A 26,975-nucleotide genomic window follows, 5' to 3' on the forward strand; every position below is an offset into this window, starting at 1 on the left:
TGTTGCGGTGAGATAATTAAGTGAATATAAGTGATTGTTGAGCATTAGTGATGAACACCTGCTGTTAGAACAGAAAATAGAGAAACACAAGAACTACAACTGACTTCCAGACATTACACATTATTACACTTATTATTATGACTTTATTTCTGTCAGGCATCTACAGAAGTTGTTGTTGAGATGTTTAATTGAAAATATTTGGTTTGAAGTTACCATTACAGAGATCAGTGCTTGCTTTAGTTGGAATGCTGATGCTAAAACATTAGTGTTTCTTTTGCTGCTTGAGCTGTGTTTTTGTAAATCACACTTGTGCGCACACACAGTTTATGAATGATGGTGGTTATGTTGATTATGGTGCTAAAATCATCATATAGTCTGTTCATTCACTAAGGAGTTCATTCTCACTCATTCAGAGATTAATCCTCAATTAAAAGTGTTACATTAGCACCACTGTGAAACCACAGCAATACATTACAACGACTTTTTTTTTTTAACACATCATGCATAAACCAAAAAAAAAAAAAAAAAAACAGAGCTATGCTGTCTTTTAGAAACACAGAGATATCACAATTTAGCACATGAATCTCAACAATGGTGGCAATATTTTTTTTTATTATTCATGCAGCAGTGCATGCTGGGAGTTTTATACTATCCTGGAACCCAGCATGCATTGCGACATGAAACTTTTGATTGTCACCATTGCTGAGATTCATATACTGATTGTTGATGTCTGTGTGTGTCTGAGTCAAGCAGGAGTTAAAAATGTTTTAATGCACTCTATGATTACAATATTGTTCAGAAGACATGATTACAGAGATATTGATTTCATGTTATAGATTCACAGATAAATATGAAATACCCATAAATTCATTGAATATATACAGGAAAGATCTGAAAGTCAGACATGTCCAGGATGAATGTTAAATCATCACAAAAGCCAAAAACAACTAATCATCTTCATCTTGACTTTTTCTTGCTATAACAAATGTGTTTTATAAACTCACTATTACAGCAGTCAGAGAGAGATGAATGGTAAGACGTCCAGGGACAAGAGACCAACTAAAGCAAATACTGATCTCCATCATGGTGACAACAAATTTTATTATTAACTAAATCTGTGTTAATTCTCAACAAGAACTTTTGTACATGTATGAAAGTAATAATCGTAAACTGGTTTGTAAACTGGTTTCACACTCTGTGTTGCTGGAAGTCAGTGGTAGTTTCTGTGTTTCTCTTTTATCTGTTCTTGATTCTCTGTCCGTTCAGTGATTCTGCTTATCAGTGTTCATCAGTTTCTCAATTCACTCACTTCTTTTCATTCAAGTGGACTATATTGGTGAACTAATTTAGGGAATAGTGAATGAGGGTATAGGGTGTGATTGGGAAAACAGCCTCTGAGTGTCGACTTTGAGCACTGTTAATTCACAGTATATTCCTGTAGGCTAGTTTTATTTTCTACGGTATATTACTGTTTTAATGGAAAATGGTATGATATTGTCAGAATTACAGCAATTACAGATTTTTTTTACAGCAAGGGTTAACAGTGTACATTATTGCAGTTGAGTTTTGTATTCATTCTCTACCAAATTAATACTATTTGTTTTATTTTGTTAACAACCAACAAAGCTACCAATAAAACTAAGCATATTTAAGGCATTTGTTAATGTCAATAATGGAATATATTAAAGATACAATATGTAGCTTTTACAATATGTAAAAAAAAAAAAAAAAAAATGCGCTAGGGGTCGCTAACCTCTTACAATAACAAAGGTGTTACCATTAAAGAGTTGTTAAAGAAATTACACATCATGTACGCTGATAAAGGCCCAATGTAAAAATGTCACTGATGTGTCAGAGATGCTGATTTTGTATTTTATAAGAAATAGGCTATTGACTGTTTCTTAACCCTTTCCTTGCCAGGTTTTTTATTTATTTATTTATTTATTTTTTTAAGTTGGCAGTCACCGTAAGCGTTTTTGGTCATTTTCACATAAGTTTCATGGCCCCAGAATATTTTGTTGAATATTTGAACATGCAATATATCAAAAGAAAGAACAGACCCTCTGTTTAAAAAAAAAAGAGAAAAAAAAAGAATTTTTTAGAATTTTTTATTCTAGCATGCATTATTTTCTGTTATCACTTAAATGTGGGTAAGTTTCATAAAAAATAGCAACATTTTGAGCAAAACACATTGAATCTAGTTCAGATTCAGTACGATGGTCAAAACACAGATGGGGTAGATTGAGTCCATCAACACCCCCAAAGCTTCTTATAGCACTTCCTGGGTCGACATTTCATTAGGTAACATTATGCCATTTTGATTTATATGCTGTTTATTGTTGATGATCGCATTATTAAGGGCCAAGCACTGAAAGTCTAAATGTCTTTAACTGCTCATTGTTGCAGTTGATCTGACACTCCCAACTATGTTGGCATGTCTTGTCATCTTTGAGCTTGGCCCCGATAATTGCTGCTTGCAGCTATATTTTTTCATATGCATCTGATTACATATGAGATTGCTCGTTTCTGCTTCTTCTTTGACTGTATTTTGATCTGGAGATACTGTACTCGTTCAAGAGATGTGTAATAGCGCCTCCTGCCTTATAACAGTACAGGTAGCTACGTTTACATGGACACTTTTTGCTTCAATCTGAATTAATTCATTCCGATTGATGAATCCAAACAGCATTTACATGAACACCAAATAAAGTGATTGGGTTGATGTGCACGTTTATATGTCACAAGCTTCTGATCGGATTGAATCTTTTGACATGCACACAGTGCACAAATATACAGTTTCCCACTGTTGTTGTATAAAAACCTAATTTTCTTTGTTTTAAAAAGCAGACTTTTTCTATTTCGGGTCCTAATTAGGCGACGATGAGCACATGAACCATTCATACTGCTTTTATCAAACAGTAAAAAAAATAAAAACATTGCGGCACCCAGAACTAGTCATCTGTGGATGAGAGTTTGAAACAAGGACTGGTGGGACATTGTCCTGCTCCACTTCACAGGCGATGAGTGGAAAGAGAATTTCAGAATGACAGGACACTCATTTATGACACTTTATTCAACAGGGAGGACAGCTCGTTCTGCGTGTCATACATCACTACTACACTATTTCTACATCATTGCACATCCGCAGTACTTTCCAGTTTCTGTTTTTAATCCGATTAAGTGTTTACACGCCCTCTCGATCAGATTACAAAAGGAATAAACCACCCCTTACAATTCAAATGAAATTTTAATCAGATCTGGCCAATTCATTCTGATTGCCGTGGTTACACGTGACTTTTTTGTTTAGATTGTGCTTCTAGTTTGGTTACAGTTGGATTTTTAGAGTCCATGTAATCAAAGCTAGTGATAACACGGAAAGCCGGAAAAACTCGTCAATTGCTGGGAAGCGTTTTCTCATACATGATGAGATATTTAACCTCCAAAAAAAAGACGCCACACCCGTGTTTACTCTTTAAGGGAAACTGCTCTTCAGATGTTAAAGCGCCATGGCGAACAGCCACTGCAGTAGACCATGCACACTCAGTAACCTTGACCTCCGCTGGAACGTGCCGTCATACCAACACAGGAACATGATCCCTCTACTCAGGAATGATAATTGAAGAGCAGAGTGAAACATTGCTTAATATGAGTGTTATAATCACAAGCGGGGAGTGGCTTGCGATGCAAATCTCACTTGCCAATGTGCATTGGCTTGTTCTGTTACCACTCAAAGGTGATTGGGCTCACGTAACATTGAATGTGACTGACTGATTAGTTAGTTCACCTTAATTTCATAGAGATATTCCAACTAAACTTTCTAAGTTCAACTAAATTTGAATACTTAATATTCGAACTGAGTCAATGTAAAAAGATAACTCAAAGTTAAATTTAGAAAACTAAAAATGTATTAGTGTATTTGTGCAGCAGCAGAATGCCTTATATGCCATAGAAGCATATCTGTGTTTGGACTGGCTGTAGGAGGTCCCTGTACTTGCACTACAGCAGCAGCAAAAATCTACAACAACAGCAATAATCAACAGCAGCAGCATAGCAGATCTATTCACGAGCAAATACAATAACATTGTCATATCCATTACCATGCTAAAAATCTGATGAGAGTTGTCATAATAGAAATATAGTCAAATATATTTTTATCAATTTAAGAATATTTTTTCGATTTCCAGTGGCACGTTTGCACAGTATCCTTTTATTATCTGCATAATCATATATAAGATGTATTTACATATAAGGTAATACATAATAATGGCTTACAGTCTTACAATCTTTTGGGGACACAAGCTCACCAACATGCCTTTTAATCAGAATACTCCCTGTTTTCAGATTTGCAGACTGTAAACTCACTGATCAGCACTGTGAAATAGTGGCTTCAGCTTTACAATCATCAAACTCCCCCCTGAGACAGCTGGACCTGAGTAACAATGACCTGCGAGATTCAGGAGTGGAGCTGCTCTGTGCTGGACTCAAGTGTCCAAACTGTCAACTCAACATACTGAGGTTTGACTTACACATTGATCAATTAACCCTCTCGCTTTTTTTCTTATCCATGCGAAAGAGACTCAAATTATGGATAAATGTTTGAAACTGATAAATGTCTACTTTAATTTGTGTACAAAAACATGTTGTATTTGCCAAGCACTTACACAGATGCACAGTGTGATTCTTCTCTTCACCGAGCACTTACACAGATACACATGGGAGCATTTCAAAGTAGGCGCCTATCAGCGGATCCGTATATCAGTGGATATATTAGGGATTCGCTGATAGACGCCTGCTTTGTATATGTATCACTCCCGTGTGTATCTGTGTAAGCACTCGGTGAAGACAAAATGCTTTTGAAACGTTGATCATTGTAGCCAATCACAGACTTATATGTTGAGCGTGTGAATACAATGACCAATGATAGACATATATGTTGAGCGCATGAACGCAATGACCAATCAGAGGTGTTTGAGAATATGTTCAACAGTGCACAAAATGCTTGGGGGAAATGCTGGTTTCGTCACATTTTTAAACTCTCAGTTCCAACTTGGTACCGAATTCGGTATTTTTGACAACACTATACACTGCAGAATTTCACAGTATGAATCCAGGAGTATTACTGACCATATATGTGTAATAACATGGTCCTGTATACTGCCAAAATGTTAACAATTAGGAAGTTAGTGAGGTATTCTTCCATGCAATGGCCTTTTGTTGCCATCAAAAGTAATCCACATTTTTATTCAGGGTACATTCACACCTTTGTGCCCCATCTGGCCTCCCTCTTTGGTCATTCATGTTAAACTGAATTGGTTGCTTTAAAGCTAAACCAGACAGCTTTTGGGCCACGGAGTACACAGACTTTCCTCAAAATTCATATCAGTGGAATATTCTACACACAAGAATAGTCCACTAGCGTTAAGCCATTCTAGCAAAGCAGGCCCAGGCACACATACATAGTGAACATGGGGTTCTCATGGCTCTCTGGAGCAGCAGCAGTACACATGTTTTGGCAATAGATGTGTGCTTGTCTTGGGGAAAGCCTCTTGCACTAGCCGTGCACACTCCGTCACACCAACACTGGAACTGGTTCCCCCTTGATCTGTTGACCACAATGATGATTGTAGAGCAGAGCGAAACAAACGTCCGCTTGGCTCCAAAGCGAAATCTTGAAGTGAGTATTGCGCGCAGACCCTTATATACCCAGAATCGGGGGTGTGGTCACTAGCCAACGTGCATTGTTTCGTTCATTTACCACTTGTAGGTGATTGGGCGAGATCCCAATTCATCAATCACAGACGATTAATGTTGAACATAACTGACTGATAGGGAACTTAGAATCACAATTGGATGTAAATATTTACATTGATGTTGTATGCAAACAGCTTCTTATCAGAAACATAAGACAATGCACTCAATGCTCTCAATCAATTTCTAACTACGTATATAGTTTTTATGCTATGAATTTTTTATTGTTGCCCTATTTAGATTGTCTGGCTGTAATCTCACTGATCAGTGCTGTGAAATTGTGGCTTCAACTCTACAATCATCAAAATCCCTCCTGAGACATCTGGATCTGAGTAACAATAAACTGCAGGATTCAGGAGTGAAGCTGCTGTTTGATGCGCTCCTGACTCCAAACTGTCAACTCAACACACTGAGGTATTTAACTCTTCTGTGTAAAATATACATGTAGAATATAAATGTTACAGGTAATACTGACATAGTTAAATAAGAAAATGTTTTAAGATATGTCTGTTTCATCAAAATACATTGTGTATCACTGCACTGAAAAGACATGCAAACAAATTTGTGACCGAAATGATTTCCAACTCCAAAAAAAAAAAAAAACCTAACAATTGAAGAAGTTTTTTTTAAAGAAGCCCTAGCATTTCTCTCACATTTCACATAAAGGTGACTGGCACCATTCGTGTCTTACTCAATTTTAATATTGCATGGGGAAAAGAAATCTGGGCCGGGTTTCCCGATAACGATGTATCTTAGCTCTTAAGAGCGCTTTCTACGTGCAAGGTTACGAAAGCTCGCAGCAATTCCATGAGCGTTTCCCAAAAATGCACTTAACATGAACGCGCGAGAACGCGCTCTACATGCTACTTAAGAGTCGCTGTCCATTCGCGAAGTGCTGAAATATAACCTTATATGGAATCGTATTCTGAACGTTTAACTTAATAATTGTCATCTGTTGTGGATTAGCAATCAATACAACTCTATATAAAGATCCTACCTACAGGCGGAGTCACTGAAAAAATGGCTGAAAAAAAAAAAAAGAAAAAAAAGAAAAGATACCTTTCAAAAAGATGAAATTAATGTCCTTTTAGAGGAGATAGAGCGAAACAAAGATGTAATTTTCTTTTATTTATTTTTTGTTCATTCATTTAATTTTGATTAAAATTATTAGATTAAATTATTTCTATTTTTTTCTGACCTTTTTAATTATTTAATTTATACATGAATTTAACCAACAACAAAAAAGAGTAATGAAATGTGTACAATAAAGTACAATCAAAACCTTATATTATAATCACATTGCATTTGAATAAAGTTAAAGGTGTAATCTGCCGGTTGTCCTGCAGGTGTCCTCATAAATCTGTCTTCTTAAGATGCACTTAGGGATGTACGATTATTCCAGAGCACTGGTAGATCTATGAAGATTTTCAAGTGCTACTTAACTCTTCGGAGTCTTGAGCTATTTTGGCCGTTTTTGAGTACTTTTAATTTTTTTTATTTTGCGACATAAACAAATGTTTACCATACCAATGTTTGGTATTGTTTTTTTCAGCACAACATCACCTATATGAACAGACAATTATTTTTTAACTTTTATGTACTGTATCAACATACTGGACCTAAAATCACACAAAAAAACACAAAATCCGAATAGAAAAATTATAGTTTTTTTACTACAAAAAACACAAACATGCTCAATGAAGCATTTTAAAAGGTTTCAAATGTAAACGCAAGTTGTAAATGTCAACATATACAGGTAAAATTCAGATATAATCAAGCTATATACAAAAAAATATATGATTTACAAAAAAAAAAAGCGAGTGTAGCCATAGGCTTTTTTTTTTTTTTTCTTTTTAGCTTTGCCACTTTTTAAAAGTTTATGCACACAATTATGCAGAGAGCTATATTTAAGGCCTTGCATTCCCAGAGTATGAGGGTTCGGAAATTAGTGCAAATACAACATAAAAAAGGTAAAATTGAGATAAAATCTAACTATATACAGCAAAAAGCAGGTGTGGCAATAGGCGTTTTTTTCTTTTCTTTTTTGCTTAGAAACTCTACAAAACACTTCATGTACAATTACACAGACAGCTACATTACAGGGCTTTCCTTCCTTGAGTAAGAGGGGTTCCTAAAAAGTGCAAATATACTATACAAAAGGTAAAATGAACACAAAATCAAACTATATATACAACTATTTACAACGAATATCAGGTGAGTTTATTTTTTATTTTTTATCTGTACCACTCCTCAAAACAGTTTCTGTCAACAATGAGACCAAAGACATTCGCTTTATTTTCCTTCCACAAAAAACTACCTAAACTACCTAAACTATCTACACTACTCCTAAACTACTCTCAAAATCTATTCAAACTTTTCCAAAAACTAGCAATAATATCTCTCTCTCTCTTTCTATATATATGTCTCTCTGTCTACTCCGTCAATCTCCCGACTCCCGCGGACGCCTTTCAATTTCACTTCTTTGCTCACTTGGCTCCTCCTCCACCTAAAATGTGCAGCCTGAAGAGCAGAGTCAGCAGATTCACACATTTTTCTCCGTTTTGTTTTATGACAAAAACCGACGAAGTTATGAGAATAAATGCAACGCCTGTCGCATCCCATCTTGCGTTCCTTTACGAACGCGTCAATATTTTCAATATTTTTTTATATAAAGTTTAAATTATCATATCTCCGTTTTTACTTGGTCTATCAACACAAAACAAAAAGTAAAATAGAGTTTCAAGCCAGCACTTTCGACAGAAGTGGACAGCAGCGCTCAACGTGACTTTGTTTTAATGCTTCGACGTCTTTAACTGGTCATGTGATTTGATCACGCCGGCGTGATCGGCGACTCGGAAGAGTTAAGCTACGATGCTTTTGGGAACAGACCGTAAGATTAAGATCAGTCGTAAGATCGTTTTTACGAACAACTTAGGCTTACGATGCTTTTGGGAAACGCAGCCCTGATCAGTTATCTGGATACAGAAGCTTCTTGATGTGGACAAATTTAAAATGTTCTGATTGGTTGATGATCTGATCTTCTTGATCTGATCACGGTGATCACGTCAATGTCAATTGTAAACAGAGCCACAGACTCATGCACAACTATCACAAAAGCCTGTAAACGGTCACTGATGCTCAGAGAGAAAACACTTTATATAAAGAACTACTACTTTTAAACAGGATCATTTGTGGAAAGCAAGTTATTATACATCAGCAATTTTGCAAGGTGAACGCATGAGCTGTACTTTAAAATTGTCAGGGGTTTTTACTTATGAGATGATACAAGGCATTAGATTAATTATCTTCATCTGTGACAAGTCTAATAATAAACATAAAAAATGATTATAACAGTACACTCACCACTATTTAAGTCATACTGTATGAATTTTTTTTTTAAATCATTTGTGAGGCCTTAAAGGAGTGGTATAATGCCCTTTTCACAAGATGTAAAATAAGTCTTTGATGTCCCTAGAGTGTGTATGTTAAGTTTTAGCTTAAAATTCCCTACAGATATTCTTATATAGCATGTTAAAATTGTCACTTTTTGAGGGTGAGCAAAAACGCACCGTTTTTGTGTGTCCCTTTAAATGCAAATTAGCTGCTGCTCTCAGCACAGGGGGTGGAGCTTCAAGAGCTCCTGTCCTTTTACCTCACACATACATGCACTGGAAATGTCAATGTTTATGTTCAAACTGGAGTCAGAAAATGATGGAGAGACTCAAGAAGAAGTGACAACATGTAGAAGCAACAGGACATTTCTGAATGGTTAGTTGATGAATTTATGTAGCTTATGTGTAGTTATCTTCTAGTCAGTGATTAGAATATTCTGTCATGATAATCTATAAATCTTGTTCCTGGGGGCGGGGTTTATGTAAATTTTAGGGTTTGTGATGTCACTAACCCGGGAGGAATATCCTGTAGTACCTACCAGCCATTTGTTGTAGTCCTTAAAAAGCGATTTCTTTAAAAGCAAATATCTCCCTTTGCTTTGAACTTTGAGCGTTGTAACTTTGCAGATGTTGTTTATGCTCAAACAGCAACATTACACACTAACTAAAGTTAGAAAAGTGAAATCATTATCAACCACCCCTTTATCAACACTGAGTGAGCTATTGTTGCACATCAAATATCAATGTTCAGATCAGTGCAAAGATCCAACTTCTCTCCAAAACGGAACCAGTTTTAGCATTTTAGTGATAAAGGAATGACAATCACTAATATTATCAAACAGTTAACCATAGACGTGTGTAAGGCTGGGGAAGATTTAGCCAAAAAATTAACAGGGGCTTTGGTCAAAAATGCACCTGCACATTTAAACTAAATCTAGTAATAAAGTGAAAAAGAAAATGAAATAAAGTGTTGATTGCGGCATTAAATTTAGATCTGCTCATTTTGCATCATACTTATTACTCGTTTTACAGCATTGCACACTGTAACCAATCCCACACGACTCTGTTGAGCTTATGAATGGCCAATCAGAGACGCTAAGATTAGAAATTGCTGAAACACCAGCAACAAAACTAAGTTTTGAACTCTGAATTCGGACTGAATTCTGCACTCACGCAAATACTCTCATAAACTGATCATAAACTGATAAACATAAACAGATTTGGTGATTGTGCTCTTAAGGGCGTCGAAACTAATATAAATAGGTTTTTCTATTTACAACGTAATTTTGCAGCATTAAGCAATGTAGCCAATCACAAACATATCTATATCTGAGGTTTTCTTGAACACAATGGCCAATAAGACATTTTTTATGTTAGAATCCCCTCACCGCTCTAAACGCCGGGGGTTTTGTCCAGTGCTGAGATCTGCACACTCAAATCTTCTCATTATAATTTAACTTGTAACAAAAAAAAATTTAGACATTATTAGAGGTGTAACAATACATCAATATGGTTCTTGAACTCTGTGCTAATTAATATCCAGTGGCAACCACTAAAGATTGTCCGATCAGAACAATGAAGTGATGTCCTTTTAGGAGGAGCTACACTCAAAAAACAATTGTCTACATTTATGTATTTTAATTGCATATAACATTTCCATCCATTAGGATTACATAGTTTTAACATGAACAAATAGATAATCCGAGTGCGATTTATATTTGTCAGTAATACATAAATGAAACGGGTATGATTTATGTAACTACATTTACATTTACATTTATTCATTTTGCAGACGCTTTTATCCAAAGCGACTTACAAATGAGAACAATAGAAGCAGTTAAACCAACAGTAGGACAACAATTTGCAAGTGCTATGACCCTTCTCAGTTTAATCTAACGCAGTAAATGTTAATAATATTTTCTTCTTTTATTTAACAGAATAGAATAGAAGAGAAAGTGTTAGTATTACTGGATTACTGAAGTGTTACACAAAACTGAAGTGTTAGTATAACTGTATTAATAAACTGAATGTGAATCATATTTGTCTGTCATACATGAATGAAACGGGTAAGATTTATGTAATAGTACACAGCAAAATGCCCATGTTAAATGAACACTGGCTAGTAATCGTGTGTGCACACTACTGAGTGTTAAAGTACTATGAAGCAGTGTTGAAGTTAGTGGGATAATTAAGTGATGATTGAGCATTAATGATTAACACCTGCTATTAACAAGCAGAATCAACAAAAGGAAGAGAAACAACAACAGAAAAGTGAGAGATAAACTCAGATGAAATCAGCTGAAGATAAAGACATTAAATCTGTGAAGATCTCAGCAGAGGAGGATTGAACAACTCAACAAACATTACCAGGTTCACTTATACTAACTAGATTGACCTTATTTCTGCCATTTCTGTTTTAATGAAAATAGTTTCATTTGAAGTCACCATGATGGAGATATGTTGCTTTAGTTAGGCTCTTGACCCTTGACCTTTTAACATTAGTTTTTTTCTCTGGCTTCTGTAACTGTTTTATAAAGCACATTTGTTACAGCAAGGAAAGCTACAATTATTTAGTTCTGTCTTGCACTAATAATAATGATCATGCTTTTACTAAACTGCGTCAGCGTCCAGGACCTTAGCACAGTCTGGGTCCTATCTATAGTCAGTGACTGACTGCCTGACTAAATCACAACAGTGAATTAAACTACTACACATATTCAAATAACATTATGAACATATTCATGACTGAGCCGAAGTTTAGAACAACCATTTTAGCACAAAACAGACCACTATTGGATATATAAGTAAGTGGAGTGTGTGTGTGTGTGTGTGTGTGTGTGTGTGTGTGTGTGTGTGTGTGTGTGTGTGTGTGTGTGTGTGTGTGTGTGTGTGTGTGTGTGTGTGTGTGTGTGTGTGTGTGTGTGTGTGTGTGTGTGTGTGTGTGTGTGTGTGTGTGTGTGTGTGTGTGTGTGTGTGTGTGTGTGTGTGTGTGTGTGTGTGTGTGTGTGACTCTGCAACTGTATTACATTTCAGTCACTTGGCCTGCGGGTCATATGGAATGATCAGGTGGTCCAGTTGTGTTCCACAGACCAGATGCTTTGTATATTATCTGTAAAAATGAAGCATAGTAACATGAACACTTGATGTTGTTGTAGGTTATCTGGCTGTATGGTGACAGAGGAAGGTCGTGCTGCACTAACATCAGCTCTGAGTTCAAACCCTTCACACCTGAGAGAGCTGGACCTGATCTACAGTCACCCTGGACCCGTGACTCTGGACAAGTATGTGAGCAGTAACAATCTCCTGTCTTTGGAGAGAATTTGCCTTTGTTTTTGTTGTTGTCAAGAGATGCTTCTTTAGTTATGAAAAAAGATTGCAATTTAATAATAAAAAAGTCAGTTTATTTATTATAGTAACCTACTTGTAAAATAAATCTCACTTTGGGTGCCCGGCCAGATGCTGTGCTTCACTAGGCGTCTGAGAGCATTATGAACATTATTTGCATTGAAAAAACAAACACACTCACAAAAACAAAAACAAAACATCTGAATGTTCATTTGACGTTGAGCTTTACATTATATTTAAAACTATATTTTTGTCCTGGATGGAAGCTCAGATTCTCTATATGATGAATTTAGGAATTTATGATGAATAGGATTTGGTGCACAACAGATCCATTGACTAATGTCTAATCTTGTAAAATGCTCCCTGTACACAGAGTACATGTGATCGAAAATTCAAAAGCGAAAGTGAAAAGCGAGCTTGCATTCAAATGTGATTACCCCCTACCCCTTAAATGTATCCTGTCATCAGAAGAGCAACTTCGCCTTATAAGTATTTTTATTTTGGAAAACGATATATATATATTTTTTTTTAACGAAATTTTTTTATACTTCATTCCTACTTAATTACTATCACTACATTCCAAAACATATCATTTTTATATGAAGGTAAAACAGTAGCAAAACTCGAGAGCTTGCTAATTTGAATGTGAGAACTTGTAAAATTAATATTTGTATTTGTAAGTTGAAATTTATACTTGCAGCTCTGATGTGAAAAGCTGCATCTGTCGATTTGCACACACAGACAATACTCAGAACACCTGTGTTTTGAATTCGAAGTTGCAGATTAATAGTTACAAATGTGTAAAGTGTCATTTACATAAACAAAATGACAGGCACAATTGTGTACTACACATTTATCTTTGTGCTTTAGTTCAGTTTCGTTGTACAACCACAAGTCGGCACTCACAACCTCTCATATCTGGCAGTACAACTTCAAATCCTAGCGCTTTGACTTTTGCTACTCTTTTTGCGATATGCCTGTAGCAAAACTCACTCGTGCACTTGTGAATGCAGACTTGAGAGAGCAGAGTCGGGGGCGGGGCTGGGGTCGGAATGAAGTCATTTTATTGGTCGATGCCTCACCAATGAACAACGCCAGCCACAATGAAAACATTTATGCTTATGTATCAGCTATTTTTTAAAACGCTTGGAAAATATTTTTATGAAATATCATTAGTTTTACTGGAATAGTTTTACAGAATATGAACGCAACGCGTTTAATTGAGACAGTGGTATTAAAAGACCAAACTCAGGAAACACCATAAAGCATACAGAAAAAAAAATTAGCACAGAATATGAACGCAACCCGTTTAATTGTACGTTTTCCTCGAACCCAAGAAAACACTTAATGAGGCTTAATGGACCAACAGTTATAAAATAAAAATATATAATAAAAACAATAAAAAAACACATAATTTGTTACTTTATTAATAAAACACAGGCAGCGAGTTTATTTGCACTGAACACACATTTGCTTATATATGCCAATTCCATTGCAATATGAAAATGCACCTAAATTATCTGATAAGAATGTAAAATGTATACCTTGAAATGCAATGTAAGTCGCTTTGGAAAAATGTAAATGTTTTAAATATTCACCCTATAGCCTAACTGTTGGACACACAAAAACAAACAAAACATAAATAAATTATATATATACACGTGTGTGTGTGTGTGTGTGTGTGTGTGTGTGTGTGTGTGTGTGTGTGTGTGTGTGTGTGTGTGTGTGTGTGTGTGTGTGTGTGTGTGTGTGTGTGTGTGTGTGTGTGTGTGTGTGTCTTTTACAGTCTATGGTATATATATACCAGATGGCATATATATATGGCATACGTCATATGTTTTACGTCATATTCTGTGCTCATCTGCTTTTCTGTAGTATGCATTAGCATTGTGTCTACTGAGTTTGATAATATCGTTTATTTATTTTAATATCAGTCTAATGCATTAAGCCATGTTAGTGTTTCAGTGCACGCGGGTTTCGTGACATCATCGAACTCCCATTTCATTGGCTAGGTACCAACCAATAAAACGGCTCCTTTGACCCCCCCCCCTCCTCCCGCCCCCCTTTCCCTCTGACCGCCTCTGAGTTTCAAGTGCACAAGTTAGTTTTGCACCTGATATATCGCGAAAAGAGTAGCAAAAGTCAAGGCGCGAAATTTGAAATTGCAGTGACAGATTTGAGAAGCTGCAAGTGCCTAATTGAGGAAGTACCGCGAATGTGAACGTAAGATTAAACGCAAAATATATATTACAAGTTTGTGTCTGTCGTTGTATTTCTGTGAATGGCATTTTACACATTTGTGTCTACTTGTCTGCAGCTTCAGATTCAGAATACAGGTTTGTGACTATTGTCTGCCAGTGCAAATTTCAACATTCAACTTCAGATTTTTATTTTACAGGTTTTCACATTGGAGCTGTGAGTGTAAATGTTCATGTACAAGTACGAATATTTATTGTACAAGTTCTCAAATTCACATTTACATGCTCTCGAGTTTTGCTACTGTTTTACCTTCATATTTTTACTCCGTTATATTTCATAAAAACGTATTGTTTGTTGTTGTTTCGAGCTGAAATTGGCACATGCCCCGACAAAAGTCATGTCCGATTCATGAACGAACTGATTCTATCTAATGCACCTGTGGAATTAGTTCACAAGTCACACTGAACAATTCATTTGTGAATCAGACTGATCTGATTGCAGCTGTCCTTGATTAAACAGCTGTGTGTTTGACTTGAAGCTGCGCAGACCGATCAGTGTATGACATCAAATTACCGCGAGAGCGATTCGGACACATATGGAGCGTCTGTTCTCTAATCATTCTCACAGTAATTTGATGTCATACACCGATCGGTCTGCGCAGCGCCACTTCAAGTCTGACAACAACTCACTGATTCAAATGAACCGGTCAAAATGAGGCAAGATCCAGTCGCCGGAACTTGAACATGTATGCGACTGATGGTGTGAAAATGCAGTTAGTAATGCTGAATTTTAGTATTTATTTTTGTAAATGAAAATCATATTTAGATCATGACTGTCAAATATGTGTGAAGTAAATATGCTGTGAAAGACTTAGCCATTTAATCCCATTGAAATGCTTAAATTTCCACATTCGTGTGTCACTGCGATTTCAAGTAAAATAACTCAAATTAATGCCCATACATCTTCCCTACTGATGTAGTAGTTTCAAATGATATAAAAGTAGTATTTCTGCATAGTTTTTTCTTAAGATGTTAACGCATTATACCCCATATGACATCTGTACGTTGCCTCATATTTAGCTACACAAATATAATTTTTCCTCATTTTTAAAAAGCTATTTGGTATATTATTTCACTTGTTTGCACACTTGAATTGTCAGTAACTTTAGTTGATATTTTAGTATATTTATGTTTAAAGCTTTGATGGTGTATAATACAATTTGGTAATACAAATTGTTCTTATTTGCAGATCAGTGCATATTAAATGTCTGCACTAATTGTTCTTATTAGTGCGGACTATTATTTAGTGTGACTAGTGCTGCCTAGAGTAAATATATAGTTCATTGATACTTATTTTAACGTCTCCAAAGCCAAGCCTCCTTCAAAACACATGAACACGTACAGCAGAGAGCAAACAAAAGCATCACAAGAGATGGTGTTAAATTATCTCATGTCTCAAAGCACATCACATTACAATAATAATGAACATAAACTACTTAAACAGCTCTGACCTGTACACCTGACTGCTGCAGATTCATTTCGCCATTGATAGTGTCGAGATGGAAACGCATAAATTTGAGCCATGAACCGCTCCGAGTATAATGTCACGGGTTTCCATATTTTTAAAATTGTAGTGTTTATGGCATTAACTCAGCATAAGTTCATTGCTTTGGTTTTAAACTGCAGGCTTCATACACTTGCCGACTTTGTGAATAATTACAGAGAAAGACTGGGAATCATAAGCTGCGTTTCCACTGTCAGGCCAAGATTTCACCAACAAATGGAAGTTTTATCAGAAAACTAATCAGAAAGAAATCACTGGAAGCAGCGAGATCGCAAAACGAACATGATAAAAGCGACCGTTTGCTGGCATTTTTGTTGTTTACTAAAACCCAAGCATCCATGTTTTACCACAGGTTTATAATAAAAAGTGATACAATGATCATAGTGAATTAATTTGAGTCAAGTGTGAATAGTGAAAGAGGACACAAGCCCCGGAAGTGACAGTGGAAACACGACTGGCCCATACAGTGCATTATAACACTAGATGAAGCCTGCATTCATAATACATCACAAGGGTTTTCATTTGACCTTTTTTAATTATTTGTTTTCAGTGTCAGCAATGGTGCCGACACTCCCTGGGCACCATCTGGTGGTGATTTGCAAATTATTGCGATTATTTGTGTAATTTTACATACATTTGTATGTAATTTAAGAAAACAGAATAAAATACTGTATAAATAATACAGATTTTTTTCTGTATAAAAATGAGAATTACTGTAATTTGTCATTAATGGCACAATATTTAAAATAACAGCCGAGTTGTTTTTACAGATTACAATTTTTTTTACAGATATTGTTTGTAATTTTAAAGTTTTGACTGAAATTTAAAAGAAAAGAAAAAAAAGTTATTTTTGATAAAATTAGGATTTATTAATAGTGTTGTTTATCAAATATAAATGAGAAAGCATGTAATGTTCCATCAGTAATGCTCCAGTGTGCTCTGAAACAAAAGTTTAATTTCACATTGTGTTTGCTTATTTTACAGTCAACAATAACATGTCTCTTGGTTAAAGTGATGGGTTTAGCAGGGTTGATGAAAGATCCAGATTTAGTATCTCAAACAATTACAGTAAGATTAGGTGATAAACATTTTTTAATAGATGAAATGATTGGGATAATATGGGCTCATAATATAATGACCATGTCCTGTAAGAAAGGCCGTGTGGATTGGAAAATCTATTTTTCAATTTGTTTCCATGAAGACTATGAACAAGGATCAAATCATTTCACGACTGAGAACAGACACTACTTCATCTCTGTCTGAATTAAAGCAGAATGCAAGATTTAATGACCTGCAGTCTCTAATGAAAATAACTGTATTTTTACACTTACAGTGAATATATGCACTGCAAACATCAACGATAGCTTTGACTTGTCATTACTGTAAAGTGACCATGGTGTAAGTGGGATAATCCATGACTAGGTGTGCGATACACAATCTGAATGAACACACACAGACAGATTATTGATTGTGCTGTGATTTAGTTTCATGTCATGATGTGGTAAACCAGCAAACACAAAGAAGAGACGATATAAATATCTTGTTTATCTTTCATAAACAAACCAAAAACACAGGCAAAAAACAAAGGGTAATCAAGATCTAACCTTAAAGAAAACACAAGAAAAAGAAAAACAAGAACAAATTATTATTATTTTTTTTTACTGATTATTTTTAACAGGTTCATATTGTTTTATTTTTCATACTGATTCATTTCAAATGATTTATTTCTAATTCTTTTTTTAGTAAATATTGTCCATCCATTTATTCTTTAAACCACTTGTCCTTCAGTGCTGGCCAAAAGTATGAAACAATACGATTTTTTAAAATGCTTTTAAAAGTCTCTTCTGCTCACCAAGGCTGACTTTATTTGTTCAGCCGTACAGTAAAAACAGAAATATTATTTTAAAAAGACTGTTTTCTATTGTATTATATTTTAAAATGTAATTTATTCCTGTGATCAAAGCTGAATTTTCAGCATCATTACTCCAGTCTTCAGTGTCACATGATCCTTCAGAAATCTTTCTAATTCTCTCAGATAAACAATAACTTATTTCTTTATTCTGGATGCAGACACAGTGTTTCAGGAACTTACTTCACAGTCACTATTAAACAGTCCTACACTGTTACAGATTCTACTATATACTGTATTTACACCCATGTTTATCAGTTAAGGCACTGTCAAAGACTTTATACACAAAGACGGTTCACTCATATTACTATGAATGGGAGAAACTGCAACACACAGTATAGTGTAATAAGTCCCGCCTTCTAAATAAAAGAGCCAATGGCCAGTTGGTGAAGTGATCGCATCACTGCTGCTGTTAGAAGCTCTGGTTGCTATAGAAACAGTCAGTGTCCTGAACCAACCCGTTCTCATCAGTCTGCGTATAAATAACACGACTTTACACTTTCAAATTGCGTGCAATGAATACGCCAAAATCCAATTTTGCGTGCATATGATACGCCAATCCTTCCCATTAACTTCGGTGGAGAGCAGATGCGTCTAAATACCACGCATCACCTTCAACTGCAATGACGTCACCAACGAGGCTCAGTTCGCCTGCACCTGATGCGCGTATCGTAATCGTTACACCTTCAAACAGGTAAGTAAGGGCAGCAATCCTTTTTTTTGTAATGAGATCACGGTGTTAACTGTATTATTTTAATTATTTCAGTGTTTCTGTTACATGGGTCGCGTCAAAATGGCAGCGTAATGCGTTAAAATTAGTTGTTAGTGGAACCGTGGGCTGCTCCGTTAGCACAGCTGGTATCCTACCATTGACATTAGCCTAAGCTAACTTCTGCTGTATGCATGTTGCAGTTTGAAAGAAATAAAAAAGTGTTTTTAATCATGTTTTGACATGGCTGATGACAGCACTACAAATCAACAGAGTGAATTAGTGTTTGCTAAAGTTTTTAGCTAAAGTGGCATGGTTAGCCTAAGCCTACGGAACCCCCTAGGGGTCAATATTAATAATGTGGACTAATTAGTGCGCATGGAGGGGAGAGATGCTTTTTGCATTGCATAGGCCTATCGTTGTTCCGATTAATTCGGTTCGGGAGTAGAGATAAACTAAGAGTTTCGGGATTTTTTTTAATCGGGAGATTTTAACTAATTTGCGGGCATCAGGGAGTCAATATGCGGTAGACTCCCGGAACTTCCGGGAGACTTGGAATGTCTGCCATTGTGTCATTCCCACTATTTCACAATAGTTATTGGGTAACAGTACTGTCACACAACCTCATCTGTCCTCAAGAATATGGAAGTTCCATTACATAGAGAAGGTAGTAGTAAGCCAGTGCTTCCAAAGTATTACATCAATTTCTACATTGATGATGTAGTACTGTTGTAATGCTAATAATTACACATTTTTGCCAAAAATATACACATTAATATTACAAAAGTTATTTGTCATTACCATAAAATAAGTTACTTTGTGATATTACCCTATAGGCCTAATGTGTGTTGTGTAAAGTGCTACCCATACTAACTTTGATATCACACACTTACTTTACCTTGCATTTCAATATCATTAACATCAATTGGATTACTTAAGTTAATATGCAGTTTGTCTGATGTCACCCATCCCTAGGTCCAAAACAATTTATCCATGGTGGACAATAAAGAAAAATTTATGTCGTTGTTTATCTTTGTAGCGACATTGGAAAGGCATAGGATATGCTCACATCAGGCCCTCCCACAAAATTAAATATTTTGTTATGTTGCATGTCGATAATTATAATTTATTTTTGTTTTGTTTGTAGTGAAAATGCCAGGTGGATCAACTCTTCGACAGTGCACCCGTTGCATGGAAAAGATAAATTGTGCCAATAGAAGATGCACCAAGGTAAATAATGTACAATAGGCTATTGAACTGTCTAACTGCTAACCCCCATTTTCATGCATTAAATCAACACCAAGGAACTTTTCCTCTGCGGTCGCCCTACAGGTTGGAAGCAGAATTGTCCATTTCCGCTGTCGTAAATAATTTAGCCTACCGCATCCTACTGTCGCACGCGCACGCTCGCTCAAGTACGCTCCACCTATCGGCAATTGTAGCGCTTGCCGTAAAGCAAGTCATATTTGTAGTTTTCTTATGTCTCATTAGAACTACAGAAACGTGACCCGATCTGGCAATCTTACATAGCTAATATACCAGATAAAGGACCGCAAAGCGGTGGCATAAGTGCCTTTCACCCTGTCATGACTTGAACCACTGAAATGATTTTGGAAACATTATTTGAAGGTAAACAATCCTACTTGGTTTTGCTTTAAAGCCAGAGTCATTAAGTCCAAATTAAAATAAAGTATATTTATTTCTAATATCTCAGTATTTGTTGCCCATGCAATAGAGTGACAATAAAACAGGAGTTTGCAGTGGAGACATTAAGTTCATCATAAAAAAGAAAGAAAGAAAGAGTTTTGTTACCATACAAATTTGCATCACAGTAGGTATTTTTCAAAATGTTACATTTCCCACCTGATGGAAAGGTACCCGGCCCGCTGTTATTGCATTTTTGACTATTGGTTCCTTTAAATGACATCCTCTTACAAGGCTATATATTTGACATTGAATCTGTCTATTACAGACAGTACTTTATATTGCAGTGAATCTCCACTGTGGTCACTCAGTTCTTTTAGATCATCCATATTTTAAGAAAATGGCAACATCTACACTAGCGCATACCACAATGACAACTTAAAGGGATAGTTCACCCAAAACTTGTCATTGTTTACTCACCCTCAAAGTTGTTCCAAACCTGGATGAGTTTCTTTATTCTGCTGAACACAACTGAAGATATTTTAAAGAATGCTGGTATCCAGACAGTTGAAGCACCCATTGACTTCCATTGTAGGAAAAAAAAAATACAATGGAAGTCAATGGGTGCTTCAACTGTTTGATTACCAGCATTCTTTAAAATATCTTCAGTTGTGTTCAGCAGAAGAAAAACTCATCCAGGTTTGGAACAACTTGAGGGTGAGTAAACAATGACAAAATTGTCATTTTTGGGTGAACTATCCCTTTAAGTTATAATGTCTGTGGCCCGATAATGGACATTTGTATTTTCCATTAAAATATGGATACATATCTAACTAGGTTTTAGCATTATGCCTTTTAATATTATTAAAATGTGCCAGTGCATTGACTCAGCTGCATATTTAGTCTGTCTGTTCAATGAATTGCATAAACTTGGTATCCAAGTTATTATTTAGGCCCTTGTAAATAGAGGGCTAGAAAATCAGTAATGCTTGATCAACTGGACCCCAGTTTTTTTTTATTCCCGTGAGTCATACCGCTCTCACTTGTCTCTCTCCCTTACTCAGTGTGGGAAGCTGCTGGACATGAAGTCCAGGCAGACGGCCCGTATGAAAGGGTTCCGGACCAGAGCAAATGAATGGGCTCAAAAAGTCAAAAAGTCCCGCAATCAGGCAAAGATTTTTGACAACAGTGCCCTGCTGGTAATAAAAATTTTGTCTTTCTCTTTTGGTCAGGCATTTCAGGTTCCTGTCAACATTACAGAAATATAGAATTGTATTTACATTGTGCAAGGAAGCAGCAACTATGGTAATGTCATGCAGTTATGTTGTCATGATGTCATCAACCCAACTGCATTGAGATAATAATAATTATATTTCAGATAATAATTAGCTAGTCCATATATAAATATTAAAACAATACACAGAATTTAGACATTAGCCTACAACTTGTATTCATTCAGCCCCAGTATCCAAGGCCACTTTACATTAAGAGGTTTTTCTTTTGGTTCACTGCACTGTAAAAATGAAAATATTGGTTAAAGATCGTTAAAAAGGAAATGGTCAATGACTGGCAGAAGCGTTTGCCAAACAAAAACTGTAAAATTAAGGTAAAATATCTTAATTCATAAGTGTTTTACAAAAAACAGTTATTTTACAGGTAGTTCCAAGTTGATTATTGTGAAACATTCTCTATAAAATGGAAATCTCTTGCAGTTAACAATTAGCTAGCAACAGCACACACGAATGAGCTGATATAACTATCATTCCATCAGCAACTACTGGACAAATCAGTTATTTCCTGTAAAATTTGGGGGTTTTTTTACAGTGTGGTCATGCAGTAGAGTAGGTTAAGTCACTTGCTGATGCAGGGGCAGTACAGAATCTTTTAGAATGAAAGTTTGATTTCTTACAGGAAAAGATACATTTGCATATGCCTCAGTTACTCCAGAAAGGACATTCACCCTTATAAAAACTAGGGGTGTAACAATATATATCGTGTCACAATATATTGCAATACAAAAATGCAACAATATGTATCATGGACTGATAGTGACAATATGTATTGTGTATAGTTAGTGTTAGTCAGAACTTCATGAAACTACTATATAATGTTGAATATAATGTATAGTGATGCAATGGGGGAATATGTGTAGGTCTTGATAATGCCAAATGTCTGATGTTACCAGTAAAATGTGGCCAAAATTTAAAATATATCTAGTCAGTAACAGAGTGCAAGCATATTCGTCCAAAATGATTCTGTTTTCAGCTTCAGAATCATGAATATTTTTTGTCCCGTGCATCAGCACCAAGTCCAAACCTATTCATTTACACCCACAATGTAACATTAAATTTAGCATTTTAATCAACAGCACTTTTTTTGTTAACCTTGTACATGTCTTGAAGTATCACAATAGTATCGTATCGTGAGTTCAGTATCGTGATATGTATTGATTCGTAACATGAGGGTATCGTTACACCCCTAATAAAAACCCATAATAACTTTTTTAAAGACAGCTTGTATGTGTATAATAATAACGTCTTTCTTGCCTTTGTAACCCTGTCTTAGAAATCTCTGTGTGTTTGCTTATTATTTTTCTATGTTAAGGTGGAGAAACTGAAGGCCCTAGGGTACTTTCCCCTCCTGCTGTGGGGAAAGTACAGACCACAAAACAAAAAGTGGATGGCCCAGCTCCAGTTCCCCTTTGAGCTGCCAGTGGTAGCGCATGCAGTCTTGGAGAAGATATTGTGCCTATTTGAAGGTTTGTTAGAAGGTAGGTCACATCACAACATCAGTACATTCATGACTCTCTAAGATTTATCCTGTATTGTGTACCTATCCAGTTGGATTGGTTTTAAATGTCAGTACAGAGAATTTTTCACACAATCTAGATTGCTGGTTCTGGGTAATTTTGTTCTACTTATCTTTTGTCTTAAACTTTTTATATTTCTTTGGTTACTCACATTTTGAACCACATACTGCATCTTAAATGTCTTGTTTTGTTTTATTTTTTTATCACAGCATGTGATCTTGAAAGAGAGGAGGTGGGGCAGCAAGAGAGCACAGGAGAAGAAGATGAGTCAGAAAAAGAAATAGATGATGAAGACCAGAGAGGACATGGGGGGCAACATGAAATAGGAGAGACTGAGAGGAGGGACATGCAGGAGATGGAGATAGAGGCACAGGAAGACAGAGTAGAGAGTGAGAGAGTGAAGAGAGGAGAGATAGAGGTACAGGAAGAGAGAGTAGAGAGTGAGAGAGGAGAGATAGAGGTACAGGAAGACCAAGTGGAGAGACAAGAGATGGAGGGACAGGAAGACTTCGAAGAGCTGAGACTGATGGAGACAGACCAGCAGAGAGAACAGGCAGAGGAAATGGGGAAAAAAGAGATTGAGGCGAAGAAGAAAATAGTAGCAGCAAACAGGTAAGTGTCAATACAGAATAGAAGAGGCAGAGCATTAAGGGCAATCTTGACTATGTAGAATATGAGATACAGAATGGTAAAGAATGTGTCCATGTACAAAAAGTAGCAGCACACCACACTAGACTCAGAAGTCAGATGGTATTTCATAAGTTGCTCTTTTTCTACTTTTTCTTATAACATGGAGTTATTTGTATGGCAGCAGTTTGGCATCCGGTGTGCCATAATGCAATGTCCAATGGTGAAGTCATCAGAGAAAGTGTCAACAGATTGTCCTGCATTGTTGTGTACTCGCAAGTATTCACCTGGTATTCAAGGCAGACACCACACACCTCTATTGCAGTTTACACATGTTTTTTGTTTCTCTGTACAGGAAGTCAGCTGTCAAAATTTCAGCTAAAAGGAAAAGTAAAAGAAGCCAAAACAATGACCATGGTAGGAAAATGCTAAGTATTTTTAATTCAAAATTAATTAAATAATAAGTCCTAAACTCTTAACTAATCCTAATCTAAAAGCTTTTTGGCCCACAATATAATATCTTCTTATTGCTAGTTTAGTACATTACAGGTCTGATAACTATTACCGTAATATTAGTTGAAAATGTCTTTTACTTGCTTAATTGACTCATTTTACATTGGAGTTTTCGGGGCTTCGGAATAATCCAGGGAAATTATGATGTGCATGTGCATTTACTTCTGGTCTATTATTTCAAAGAGAAATGCATACAATACCCTTTCTGTGGGTTTATATGGTTACATAGCAATGGTTTGTACTTACTTAATTTGTTCATTTTTCTTTATAGCTTGCCAGTATCACAGCACATTGGACATTTTCCCAGTGCAATATGTGTCCAAATCACGTGAAAAAAAGGTGAGCAGCTATACGGAGAACATTCTGTACGACTGTAGGTGCATAAATTAATACTATACTACACCAGGAGAATAGTGATGAAATTGTTGCCTTTTGTCAGAAAAGTCTAAATAACATGTAAACTAAGTAGTTAACATGTTAAATCATTTGCTGTTAGAGCGTTCTAAATATTAAACCAAAACTTTGATGTATTGGTATTTATATGGCAATTGATTTTTAGAGGCTGGGAGGAAAAATTAAATGAAATATTTCATTATGAAATAAAAGTATGACTTAGGTTTGTCTTTTACCCTCTTCCCAAGGGCTGTAAAGAAGTCTTGGTCCATTGGCTCCCGTGTCCTTCATGGTAACATCAGCTTTCTTGTTTACTTGTTGACTTGTGAGTTGTCCTTAAAGGGACAGTTAACCTAATTAAGAAGCCTGTCTGATTTACCATGAATTGAGAGTTATTTAAGTTTATGTAATAAGCGCCTGGACCACTGTTACATTTCTTTTTGGAAAGTCAGACGGGCTGCTTAATTCGGATGAACTAAGACCTCTCCACATGTGGCATCTGTTTTTGCCTACAGAGAGATTAAGCTACACAACTACAACATACATGTACAGTTTAAAATGTCATTACAAAGTGACAATAATATAATTTGGATATAAATATACATTCTCTTCTGCTTTCTCCACCCCATTCTGTCTGGGAAATTTGTAAAGCCTATCATGGTTTATAAACCATGTCAGAGGCTATCCTTATATTTAACCTATTTCAGAAATTGAATGCATAATTTCTTTACGTTTTATTTTGCCATTTTTTCAGCCAAAAGGCCTGGCCCCCATCTTGGGAACCACAGGAGAACATCAGAATGACTGTGTCATAAAGGAAGGTCTACTAAAAATACTGTTGTCACATTGATGGTGCAAAGAAACAAATGTTCTGAAACAAATGTTGTGTCCATTAAACTGGGCCATGTGGACAACAATAAAGTTGTATTGCATAGAATTAATTACATAAATGTTGTAAATTAAGTAGTATTTGTTTATAAATCTGTTTCATTATTTGTTCATTAGGGCTGGGTGTTGGGAAGGACCTCATCGCATCCAATATTTCCATCATCCAAAAGGCCAATCGTTTTATTGTGCAGTTTGCCTTTTTCACAACCTTTCACCCAGAAAATCTAGTTTGCATTGTCTGGCATTTCCTATGAGCATTTCACAATAAAAGTTCTGTTGCGAGTTTTGTTGTTGTTTGTCCCTCTCTGAAAACATGGAATTGACATTGTTACTGGAGTACTTGAGGGGGTGTATAAATATCTTTCATTTTGTCCTATAACAAAGTTTAATTTTCACCTTTTTCTGGCCGCATATTTCAAGCTAGTTAATAAAGCACAAGCACACCTGCATGTACAATAGTAACCCCAAAAATGTTTAAATACCAAAATAATAGAACATTACACACAAATTGGTATCCCCCTTTATTCATATTGAGCAAAACATATGAAATAACACTTATTTTTAACATTTACTGTCTTTTAACATGGAGGCAAACCATGCTGGGAACTAGAAGTCTTTTGGAACCACTGATTGTAACTCATTCCGTGAATGGGTGTATATATGTGTGTATAATACACATTCACATTTATGGGAACAGATATGTGCAATGTACACAATAGATAAAGCTCATAGACTGTAAAAAAAAAAAAAATAGATAAAACTGCGAAAATTACATGTAATGATATTTTTGTTTGCATTTATAAATATTTAATATGTATCAATATATATATATATAGCCATACATGGTCAATGCATATTGCAGTGTATTGACAAATATAACGTTAAGCACTAACGTTAGTTTCGCATATGTAACGTTATATGAAATATAAGTTATATTAATATATTATAATATTTTGCAGTATATTCCAATATATTTTTGTTCCGTAAGGGTAACCTTTTTAATCCTTGTAGTACTCAAGGTATATAGCCAGCTTTGGTGTTAAGAATAACCTTACAGTTGCATTTTGTTTTCATAATCTTCGCTCAGTGAATGCATTATCTTATGCTCTGGTTGTATCTTTAGTTCGTTGCTATGGTAGTAGCTTGCATTACGTACTTCCGCCCGGAAGTATTTTCTTCACAGACACCCGCTTTTTTAATGATATCTTCAACATTTCTCCACAGAAAAACAAATTG

General features: G+C 35.7%; 2 protein-coding genes across 3 annotated transcripts in view; both read left to right on the plus strand.

The window, feature by feature from the left end:
* Nucleotides 1-26,975, plus strand: part of LOC308698359 (protein NLRC3-like) — a 111,742-nt gene that overhangs the window by 71,118 nt on the left and 13,649 nt on the right. The gene's annotated exons all lie outside the window — the stretch shown is intronic.
* LOC308698385 (uncharacterized protein) lies at nt 6,150-26,026 on the plus strand. 2 transcript variants are annotated; one of them, XM_081378399.1, is made up of 11 exons: nt 6,150-6,162; nt 12,296-12,421; nt 20,013-20,095; nt 21,574-21,708; nt 23,114-23,279; nt 23,528-23,930; nt 24,301-24,362; nt 24,730-24,797; nt 25,100-25,143; nt 25,606-25,666; nt 25,855-26,012. In XM_081378399.1, coding segments are annotated over exons 2-10 (1,023 nt in total). In that variant the 5' UTR covers nt 6,150-6,162; nt 12,296-12,420; the 3' UTR covers nt 25,855-26,012. The 2 variants fall into 2 exon arrangements, with proteins under 2 accessions (XP_081234525.1, XP_081234526.1); XM_081378400.1 differs by lacking the exons at nt 6,150-6,162; nt 12,296-12,421 and adding an exon at nt 18,810-18,850 and having other exon boundaries at nt 25,606-25,672; nt 25,857-26,026.

The sequence above is a fragment of the Scardinius erythrophthalmus genome, assembly GCF_964197995.2.
Source record: "Scardinius erythrophthalmus genome assembly, chromosome: 1".
NCBI lineage: Eukaryota > Metazoa > Chordata > Actinopteri > Cypriniformes > Leuciscidae > Scardinius > Scardinius erythrophthalmus.